Source organism: Pimephales promelas, chromosome 25 (genome assembly GCF_988280905.1).
Source record: "Pimephales promelas chromosome 25, fPimPro1.hap1.1, whole genome shotgun sequence".
In the NCBI taxonomy this organism is placed as follows: Eukaryota; Metazoa; Chordata; class Actinopteri; order Cypriniformes; family Leuciscidae; genus Pimephales; species Pimephales promelas.
The window spans coordinates 20435845-20447403 of NC_142793.1; the positions used below are offsets into that span (position 1 = coordinate 20435845).

General features: G+C 36.6%; 2 protein-coding genes across 5 annotated transcripts in view; both read right to left on the minus strand.

The window, feature by feature from the left end:
- The window catches only part of znf800a (zinc finger protein 800a), a 32225-nt gene that overhangs the window by 7611 nt on the left and 13055 nt on the right, over positions 1 to 11559 (minus strand). The window contains exons 1-2 of one of the 4 annotated variants that reach the window (XM_039648086.2): positions 4951 to 5225; positions 1757 to 1894 (exon numbers count right to left, since the gene is read on the minus strand). In XM_039648086.2, the coding sequence (XP_039504020.1) occupies positions 1757 to 1883 (127 nt within the window). In that variant the 5' untranslated portion in view covers positions 1884 to 1894; positions 4951 to 5225. The other 3 variants (XM_039648084.2, XM_039648085.2, XM_089127530.1) reach the window with 3 other exon arrangements.
- Positions 9191 to 11165, minus strand: efcab10 (EF-hand calcium binding domain 10). Its single transcript, XM_039648087.2, has 4 exons — positions 11009 to 11165; positions 10599 to 10763; positions 9689 to 9779; positions 9191 to 9527 (listed from the first exon to the last, which is right to left on the minus strand). Exons 1-4 carry the CDS (start codon positions 11157 to 11159, stop codon positions 9485 to 9487), a joined length of 450 nt encoding a protein of 149 aa, XP_039504021.2. The 5' UTR covers positions 11160 to 11165; the 3' UTR covers positions 9191 to 9484.

Below are 11559 nucleotides of genomic sequence, written 5' to 3' on the forward strand. Positions count from 1 at the left end.
TTACATTTTTTTGTTCAAAATTAGCTAAATAGACTCAATTATATCAATCCTTCTACCAAAGAGTGTTTTTGTCCTACCCTAATTCACTACTGTAAACCTATTATAGGCGTTTATTTTTAGACGAAACTGCGTACATACGCCACTCGCCCATGCATGTCTCCTCTTATGAAATGAACGTGACAGAGCTCGAAATAAAACCAGAACCAACATTGGCTTGGCTTCCCGGAGATGGCAAGAACTGAGGGATTTGAAATGTTGTAAAAGCAGAAATTGCGCTTTTAGAACAGGTCGAGTAAGGTATTTTAATGAAAAGATAAATAGCCATCTGTGGCCCTCTAATAGAGTTTATTGTAAATCATTTACTACAGTGTGTAAATGGAATTTATCTTTAAGGAAGTCTATTGATGGATATAGCGATAGTAACGTCTTTAGCTAGCTAGCTTGAGATCCTTTACATCTAAACTGGTTATATCTCTTAAGCCTCTTCAAACAAGTAGTGAATATTTTATGAGCCGTAGGATAACCATATTCATCCATGTAGTCACGCAGAGCCGAAGCACAAACAAAATAAATGTTCTTCCGCAAAATTCATCGTTTTTTTAAACCGCTAAAGGGCCAGAAGTTACTTAGCGTACCTTTAAATAAAAGAAAATGTTAAACATATAGACAACATTTGCTTCTAAAATATTTTTAAAAAAATTTCAACATTGAAAAAAGCTGTTTATTCATAACTTGTGTTTAAACATCAAGTCCACATCTCTATCCAGAATGAATATTAAGAGAGGCAATTGTAATTAAATATGATACACCTGTGTTTTACCAGATGAGAAGTTTATCTATGTATCATCTTTTTACTCTTTTACTTCATTTTATAACTTTATCGTATATCTCTTTGAATCCCTTTTAGAATTGTGCTTTTATTTTGTGATTATTTTAATTCCTTTCTGTGTAAAGCACTGCCATATTGTATGTAATGAGCTAAACATTAAATATTATGTATTAAATATTTGTATAAGCTGCTTGCTAAAACTATTATTTTTGCATTAAAAGGCCATCCTGATTCTTTTCAACAGGAAAGATTGGACTGTATCTCACTTTCAGCCAGTATACGTGACTATCTATGTCTTTATTTATGGTCATAAATTACTTTAAAGACGTCACTGAAATTAGCACCACTGTAGAACACGCATAACAACCCGCCGAGTTAGAAATCGAATTCCAGCATTGAATTATGGAAATATGTGAGAAACACATTGGAATGTGATTGTTCTACATTAAATCGAACTACATTGATAGATTTTTGCAATTAGTGCATAGAGAAGGCATGAATCTTGATTTCACAATGCATGTGGCTCCATCCAAACTAACTTTGATTATGCACAGATATCACCACGAGGGAATAACACAACTTCGAATTATCAATACAATTAATGTAAAATACATGAAACCAGACTTCTCAGCTAATTTTACTCTTGTAATGTGATGCATTTCTGACTGCAACAGGATTCAATAATAAAAAAATGTAGGCTGTAGTTGATTTGAACCATTTGGGATTGATTGGATATTGGAAAGTGGGCGTTGCATACCAAAATGCAGCCATAAATAAGAGCGATTTTTAACCTCAGCCAAAAAGGAACATTTTTTTCCACTTTGGATCAACTTGCACTCAACAATGAGGGCAGGAATGTGTATTTAAAAAGGAAACAGGGTCAGTTTTGATTTCATGTTGACGTTAAGGTGCTGAGTGAGTTCCTACCTGGATTTTTGCCACAAGGCTCTTGAGGGGTTTCTGTTGTTTGGCAACTGCAGTCCTGAAGTGTCTCAGTCTGGCAGCATTTGTCACTCGTCAGGCTTCCCTGATCTTCGCTGTTAGTAGCATCCATCCTTTATGAACCTAAAAGACATATCAAAAAGTTAATCAGAGGAGTTCATTCTTTTGAATACTTTTGATGCAGAAATTACTTTATTCCCACATGTCTCTCAAAATGGCAAGATCTCCAGCAGTAGCATGTAGTAGTTTGAAGTTAAAATTCAAACATCAGATATAAATTATAAAGGTAATTACAAGGACAAACAGACATTACTGTCGCTGTGATGATCGCGTGATTATTTACCAAGGAAATAAACGTCAATATGAGGCATAACGGTCATGTGCTAAAAATGACAAAACAATATGAATTATGTAAATGCCTGCCGTGCATCAAACAAAACAAACATCATAATTGCCCAGATGTAATGGAAAGAATAATGTGAGACAACAGGACAAACTAAAATGAGATTTCATTCTTGATCACAGAGCTTTTAAATATCAATATATTACCTTAACAAAACCATATCCACATGAACTTGTGCATTTCAGTCAAACGAATCTCAAATTTGAACTGATATATGAAATGTAGATTACTGAAACTTTTACAAAACATACATTTTTAGATTGCTAAAAGTAGAAACCGACAACTATACAGAGTGGAAATAACCCAAATAGTCTAAATTTTAGCATTCGCTGCACTCACACAAATGTATAATGTGCAATATTTGTGGCAAAATACAAAATAGTAACTTACTACATTATGTTACTACAGTAAAACTGGTTTAAAAAGGTCATAAAAAGAGCCAGGGAGAACCCATAAAATGTAGCTAATGATTTTAGCCACTGACAAACAACATTAACTTATTTAACAGATTTTAGCTTAACATATGTAGGCTATACATTTCACATGTATATATGCTTTTAAAAGTTCTTCATTGCAGTTCACTAAAATTGTCGTGTGGTATGATAAGTGCTTGACTTTTCATGTAAACTCTCTCTTCATAGGCAACTCCAAGTAGCAGCTGTAGTTAACTGTGGTATTTGGGCGCTAACTATGGTAAACCATGGTACTACGGTAAATGTTTATTGATGTGCTTCGGTATGTACCGTTGTTTTATGTTACAACTCGTTTCCAAAGTGCTCTTCTAGCGCAAAATGAAATCTTAAGTCATGTTGTGATTGTGAAGGACATACACCTGACCCAAACATTCGCGAGGCAGGAAGTCGCGAACGCTGCACGAGAGAACACGTGTCCGTGGCCAACTGCACAAACGAACATGATTATGCTTCATAATAAAACACAGCATGATTTAATATAGCGCATTTCGGCTGATGGAAGGCACACGTGTTCGGTACGACACGTATTGTGGGTCACAAATCAATAAGACGCGAGCACATCTTACTATCAAGGTGTGCTCGTGTCTTGAGTTAGTACTTTGCAAACTTCACAACAATGAAACTTGTACGAATTACCAATAAAAACTAAACCGTAATAGCCTATCCGCGTGCGAGTGCAAGTGCAAGCATAACAACCGAGAACGTGTTGAAATGACCATCACCACCCAAAAGCATCAGAGATATTTGGCCACGTGACCGGAAAAAAAACAATAATTTAAAATAATAGACACACTATCTTTGCCCGTCCATCCCGAAGCATTGAGATTACACACACTCTAGTCGTTAAACCACTATCAAAATTATGCTTTAAATGAACTCTAAAAATCAAAACATCTAATGCTAGTTTAGAGCCACTGGGTCATAGGCTCGCGAGCAGACAAAAACATATCACGACTTCACAGATCGATGCATCAACATATAGTTAAATAATAAATCCACACTTTTAGACTACAAAAATGCACATACCATCTTTAGAAACAAACTCACATTCACACTAGCACGCATCAAAACACACTGGGGCCACAAGGGGCCAAATGTGGACAAAATAAAAAGTTGATACCCAGATTTAGCAGTGACACTCTCCAAATCACCGCAAAAAAATATCCCACCGGAACGTCTGGATGACGAGGAGAGGCATATTATCATCATTTCAAACGTTTGCCTGACTTATGATGGGAGATTTTGGATGCATGTGTGCGGGAACGCGCGAAGCCATTGGCTGCACGAGCATCACCAAGTCCACGGTGGCTAAAAAGAGGCATCTGACCAGCTAAAAACAGAATGTATCCGAGACTAGCCCTCAGATAACATCGGAAACTGTGTGTTTGCGTAATTCGTGCCTGTTCGTGTGCTTCAAAAACCTGTTGGAATAGCCTGGTTTGCGTTCCCCTCTATGCGCAATTTAGACACGTCGTGGCGCATTCACACTTCGTTTAGCCAAACTGTTTAAAAATGTAAGCGCAGGTTATATCGCCGTGTTTTCTCAGATATTCAGGCTATTTAGCGTTTTCGTGAGGCAATTTGCATCGCTCCATTATTCTGTAAATCTCTTTTACACGGTTACATTGTCAGGCCAAATCTCCTCTATTGCGGACCACAATGGGCCAGATTAACTTGATGGAGAAGGAGAGCCCATGTGCAGAATGGAGCTTTAAAGAAGGATTGATGCTTACCAGGGAGCGAGTGCGGCGTAAAGGCGGGCTGACGCGAGAGGCTGATACAAAAGACGACGTTTCCACGAACTTGCTGTGCTTTCCGAACACAAACCAACCACAATGTACAATCGCGTCCTCAAACAGTGACAAACTGAGCACATTCGAGCGGATTTACACGATTACAAGGCACGTCCGAATGATAAAGTGCTGCGCTTTGCGGCGCTGTGCCATCTTCCCGAAGCCGCTTTGGCGCACAGGTCTGGTGACCCTTCCGCCTTTGCGCGTCCTCTCCTCTTCGGTGTTTTGTTATGAAGTGCCGTATTCACTCCCCAAGTAGGCCCGTGGACTTGCTCTATCTCCGCGGGCAGTCGTGGCGAGTCCGAATCAACTCTCGCTCTAATTTAAGCGCCCTGAACAAGTGCGTTTTCCCCGGTTGCACAGCCAGCACGAACGGTGACGCCATTTTCTGTTGAGAACAACCACGCTCGCGCAGGATAGGAAACGACACTGGTCCGCTGTACGATTCCGGGCCCGAGTGGGCAACTCCCGCGGTTGAAATCAACCGAGATATGTTCGCAGAGTTCTTACCTTTTGGAAAAACGACGCTGGATTTCGAGTTGGGAGGGTCGGACGCGGTCCGGAGGTGGATTCTCTCGCCTCTCGCGCTGACGCTGCCCTCTCGGAAGCTGCCTTTGTGCACGCGAGGACCTCTCGGCGGAGAAGCGGCTGTTGCGCAAAGGTGCAATGGATGTTCGAGACCACCAAAATGTGGCACCCGACGTTGTCGCCGGGTTGGTGGTTTACATATGACCCCCCACAACCCGTGCCACTAACTGAGGAAATTAACGAGCCGTTTTTAATTTCACACACCCACATAAAAGCATTGCAAATGCAGCGATTCCAAACGAGTGCGAGTCTCGAATTTCGCGATTAAGACTGCGAATTTATGGGGAATTTTAAAAAAAAGTTTTAATCCAAATACCCTTCCTGTATTATATTTTAATGATTTTTAATCTATATTTGAATTTATTTATGAGTGATTCTACAATTAGGCAAACTTTTAACACTTTAAATCTGAAAAATAAAAACTTCTTTAAAGTTTATTTGTTAAACGTGTATTTGTCCTGGAATAAAAACGGGCCTTGCTCTTCTTAAGTAGCTTTTAATAACTGCTGTTGTGGGTTTTGGATATTGTTGTGTTATGGTAATGACGTCAAGGGGATGATGGAATTGCTAACACAACAAGTGCCTTAGCAACTAATTATTTGATTTTTTTTTTGACAAACAAATGAACAAATAAATACATTTCTGAATAAAATTTCCAAAATACTTAAATAATAAGCAGCTTTGTTGATGACAAATATATTGGATCTTCAAAAAATTAAAAGAATGAGTTTCTGTTCTTCAAACTCTTAAGAGATGTGATTTCCTGGCAGTTATTATTTACATCATAAACCGATTAAATTATTGTTCATTTAACTTTAAAAAGTAAGTAACCTGGCTACCTTATTAAGTTCCTTAAAAATAGTTAATACAATGAAGGAGATTAGTTTAATTCACAGAAACTCAAAATATTATGTTATCTGAACCACATGAGTTATTTAAGTTGATTTGACTATAGAAAAAATGTTGTGATAACAAATCATGATTTTTTTTTTTACAGTGGACAAAAGTTATGTGGACAGTATATATTTGCTGTGGTTTTAGTGAAGTGTGCATATAATTATTTAAATAGCTTTTAAAAAATGTTAAGGGAAAAGTATATAAAGTGAAACAATGAGACATGCCCAAAATATAGAGGAGCAGTGGCTGATTCAATCAACACTTTTAAACTGTTATTAGAGGCACAATAGAGTACTTTTACATTACAGTCGGTATAAATCAATTCTTTTATTTTTAATCATCCAGGGGATAGAATATTTCTTCTATTTGGAGAATCTCCTTTAGTTTTTATTATTATTTAAATTAGGCCATGTGATTTTAGTCTCTGTTTAAGTCTGTTTAAACACAAAAGTCATAGCTTACACTCAGTGTAACAGGTATCACTGAAAGGACATCGTAACACAGCAAACACCTCGCATGCATTCACAACTCTGAACCGTTGCCACCATAATTAGCATAACATTGTTCTTCCCATTGAACTGGTAACGCAAGCAGTTCTCAGTCACTCGCTCCACGGGGCTTTTGTATTTTGTCGGTTTAATTACTAACAGTTTTGATTCAGTTTACACAAAGGTAAACTGGTGTCCAATGATAAATGTGTTAACTTATTGGTGTGATATATTTTTCACATCAATATGACTTTCTCATGGTTGATTTGCATTAAACAAAGAATATCAACCGAGTGGCATCTGCAAATAAATGCTCCTAAAACTAACTTCACTTGTATTGTCATTTTGCAATTGAACTGGTGTGTTTGGTGATTTTTAGTGGGTGCATGAAGTCAGTTCCCCTCAAATCCACAGGTGTCCTAAGAGTGACCACACGTGTAGAGAATCACAAGAACTATCAACATGATCCACTGATGTCTGGCAACCACAAAGTGTCACAATATACTTTTTATCTTTACTCTGCACAGTATATTTATTGATTTATCATTTTAAAGCTACATTTTTTGTGAAATTCTTTATTTTAACAGTTTTATTTATGCTTTAAAAATATTTTAAGAAATAAAACAATTAAAATTAATTGAATAATCTTAAAAAATAAAATAAGAATAATACGTAGGAATGTAATTATTTGACATGCACACATTTATCGATTTTCTATAGACACAAAGTGCAAAAAAAAGTATTTTTCTTCAGGTTTTTTTTGGTAATTTCCCTATGTTTCTGTATTATAAGGATAGTTAAGTAAAAAAAAAAATGCTGTCGCCATTCACTTTCTATGGAACACAGAAGATATTTCGAAAAACGTCTCAGTCAATATAAAAAGTGAAATGAACCCAATAGTTGTGTGTTACAATATACTTAGTTTAAAGCATATTTTATGCCATTGACATGTCAAGATTGTGTATAATAAAAGTTTAAATAAAAAAAACAATAAAAGGTGAATGACATTTGTAGAACATTACGGTAACGTTATTGAAAAAGTCAATGGGATCCAAAGCAATACTGGACCCCATTGACTGCCATTGGGTGTGTGTCAATCAACTCAGTCAGGGCACTGATCAGGGAGTCGGCCATTTTAAAGCCGGTCTCAATCAGAAAATCTGACCGTTCGCTCCCTAAAAAGTCCCACAATGCACCGTGAAAACCAGGGAGCATCGATGCACACGTTACCTTAAAGTAGGCTCTGAAGCGCGAAACATAAGTCATGTGAGCAAACTCACTGCACATAAAATGTGACATGCGAAGGCATATGCCTCTGCATTTAAGGATTAGGAGTAGTGAACAAACAAACACACACTGCAAACTGTAAACACACACACACACACCCAGAGCAGTGGGTGGCCATTCACTGCAGCACCCGGGAAGCGATTGGGCGTTAGGTGCCTTGCTCAAGGGAACCTCAGTCATGTCCTGCCGGTATCAAACCCGCAACCTTCGTGTTACCATCCCGACTCTCTAACCATTAGGCCAAGGCTGCCTCTTACCGACACACGATAGATTTTTTTTTTTTTTTAAATACAAACCATTACTTAATCATATTTCAGCTTAAACATACACCGCTAGAGTTAATGAACATAACCTAGCTATTATTTATATTTTTTAGAGCTGAAATGTTGCAAGTATATATGCAAGTTTTTATCATACTGTACTTTAAATAACATTAAAACATGTCAGAAAGAGGTCATTGCTGCTGTTGTTCATAAATACCAGTCGTGATTCTGTACAATGAGGACATTGTCGTGTCGCCGGAAACAGAGTCATCAGTGTCCTAATGTGTAGTGAGCCAGGGTCCTTACAGCGCCTAAATTCATGTATAATATTGATCCACGGCCTTGGAAGCTGGGGAGCTGATTGAGACACACCCATAGTATAAAAAAAAACAGTTGATGACAGAAGTTTCAGTTAAATAGCCGTTGTCTCCTTCACTTGTACATGTGTTTACAAAACTTTCCTTGGCAATCCAGTATCCTTATAGTTACACTATGCTCTTAGAAAGTAATAAACATTTGCTTAGTAATCATTAGTAATCAACTATTGCATATATTAATATTTAGTCATATTATATATATATATATATATATATATATATACAAATATATATTTACAAACTTTGTTAGATGTGACTAATCGATTTGAAAGCACTAATCTGTAGAAGGTTAAAAACACTTGCATAATAGCTCATGTAAAAAAACACATTTTCATAATGTATGAATGCAAAAGGTCAGTAAGTTGGCAAAATGTATTTTTGCATGAGCTTTAGCTAAATAAAAAATTTTAAAAAACACTTTTAATGTGAGGTTATGGTTATAACTCACTCAAACTGTAATATTGAGGTTGCCATAAATTATTCAGTTTCACTGAATAATTATGGAGAGACAAAGTACAATTCTCTTCTGTTGTATATTTGTTCACTGTATGTATGATATTGTAAGACATATTTCACTCAGTGTCTTTAAAATTATAATTAGTCAAAATACATACATGCAAAAAATAAATAAAATAATTAATATAAAATAGAACGGGAGAAACACCGGTGCACAGATCTTCTTAGAAGCAAATTTATTAGATGTGCAACAATTGACTAACGTTTCGATGTACAACTATACATCAAAACGTTAGTCAATTGTTGCACCTCTAATAAATTTGCTTCCAAGAAGATCTGTGCACCGGTGTTTCTCCCGTTCTGTTTGATCTTGTCCTGCCCTGGTTGCACCGGATCGTTTTGGCATTTTTCAGAAGCGCAGTAAACCTTCCTTTTTTATAATTAATATAAAATAATTGTAATATATTATAAATACATTATACTGTAATTATTTAATATTTTATAATATTTTATTCATGTTTTACCATCCTTTTGGTCCTCCAGCCAGCAAAGTTTGACAAAGTTTTATGGTTTGCAGCTGGTACGTTTTATTTCATATTTATCTATAAATGCATACATACTGTATTTTATATAAATCATTACAAAAGCTATTTTACATATACGTATTTTAAGGAGTTATTGAGGTCACCTAAAGCTGGAATGTTGCTGAACTTCTGACAAGCCCATCTGTCCTAAACAGAGAAATAGAGAAATATGGATAAACTATAAGCAAAATAGATTCAGAGCTCATGCTCATTTAATCAAATATCTACAATAAAGCATGGGCGTATAGTGTTTGCATAAGGTATTCAAATGATCCCACATTACTTTTTTAAGCAGTAGTTATACTTACGCCTCTCTTATGAACGTCTCCTGTGATATCCTGTCATCACTGGCTCCGTCCGGGAACTCATTGAAATTCTTGATGCCAAGTGTCTTCAGTGCTGCGGGGAAGCAAGTGTAATTCTTATACTCTTGAATTATAAACAAAACAACAACTGGAACGGTATTCAGAGAAATCATCTCTTTAAGTCGCAATACTTTAGGGTATTACTTCGGTCAGTGTTTCTCCATGACATACTACTTATTATTACACGGCTCTTTGGAATACTTGATTCTGATTGGTTAATCACACCATCCAGTGGTATGTTATTCCCAGATAACAACCGCTCAAAGAAGATAACGCAGGCTCATCCAGGTTACTGAAGTCAGCAGCGCTATCCATAGCAGTGATCCACCTCTCAAATTTAATAAAAAATATCTTCATTTGTGTTTCGAAGACGAACGAAGGTCTTAGGGGGTTGGTACAGCATGGGGGTGAGTAATTAATGACTTAATTTTCATTTTTGGGTGAACTATCTCTTTAACATGCTATATAAAAATATCTGTGGGGTATTTTGTGCTAAAACTTCACACACGCACTCTGGGGACATCAGAGATTTATTTTACATCTTGTGAAAATGGAATTTTACCACCCCTTTAAAGTAATAAGTAATTAACACAAGCTTGTTAGATGCAATTAATCGATTTGATGGTACTAAATATAAATATAAATAGAATATAAAACAATATAATATTAATGCTCCATTCAGAAACATATCTGTTGGTACATTTTACATTAACATGCATTATTTGACAGACACTTTTATCCAAAGTTGACGTTACTTGTTGTAGTGCATTCACATTTTCCTATGATTGTTTTTATTAGTTTTCCCAAAAGGACAAAGGCTTTCACAACCTCTGCAACATTCAGAGAGATTTACCTTCTTTGTATTGACCGTGAGTAATAAAGCCTTGATCGGAAGGATCCAGGACTCCAAACAGAGCATCTAAATTGGACTCGTTGAAGAGGCACGGAGTGTTTCCTTCACGAGCTTTGGAAAGGCTGAGCTTTTCCAGTTGGTCGATCAGAAATTCCCTTGGACGATCTGTAATGGCAGGATTCATGAGAGATTGGCCATTACGTTTGTCTTTCCTTTACTTTTAACAATAAGAAAACAATTGGTTACAACTCTAAAGTTAGATTTTTAAGCACTACAAAAGACTGTATCTGATCAGTCATCTATTCATTTATTCAACTTACAAATTCCAATTAAATCTGTGCAAGGTAAATGCCACAGTTTGTATACGATAATGGTAACAAATCTATTAAGAGACGCGTTACAAGTCTTACCTGGTCTGTAGAAGAAGAGCATACTGGTTAAATTATCCATCAACTCAATAATTTTGTGTTTCTCGAGGTATTCTGACGCCTCGTGCTCCCGCGGCGATGACATCTTGGCCACTGTCCGTCTGTTTATCACTGTTGCTATGATACCGCACATGCGCAGCGGGGGTGGCAAACGTCAGGGGCAAGAGTTGTTTTATTCATTAATTTACGTCTGTCTTTTGTGAATTAAGTGAGTTAATCGCTGCAGTAGGCAGGGGAAACATTATTATTGCATTTCACTTTGCGTTCATGGTGAAAACGTTTTAAGTACCTAACCTGTATGAATTTCTTTATCTTGTCATATTATTTTGAGCATCGTTCAGCCACCATTCACTCTCGTATGAAAAAAAGGCCCTAAATCCACCACATTCTCCCTTTTTGCTTAATTTGATTGAACCATTAACCCTACTTCCGGTGTAATCCTCTTCAATCTCATTTACCACACGAAACTGAGGGAAAGTAAAGTCGACCTGTTTTTTTTAGATTGTGTTACTGGCTACCCTATATTTCTCTAC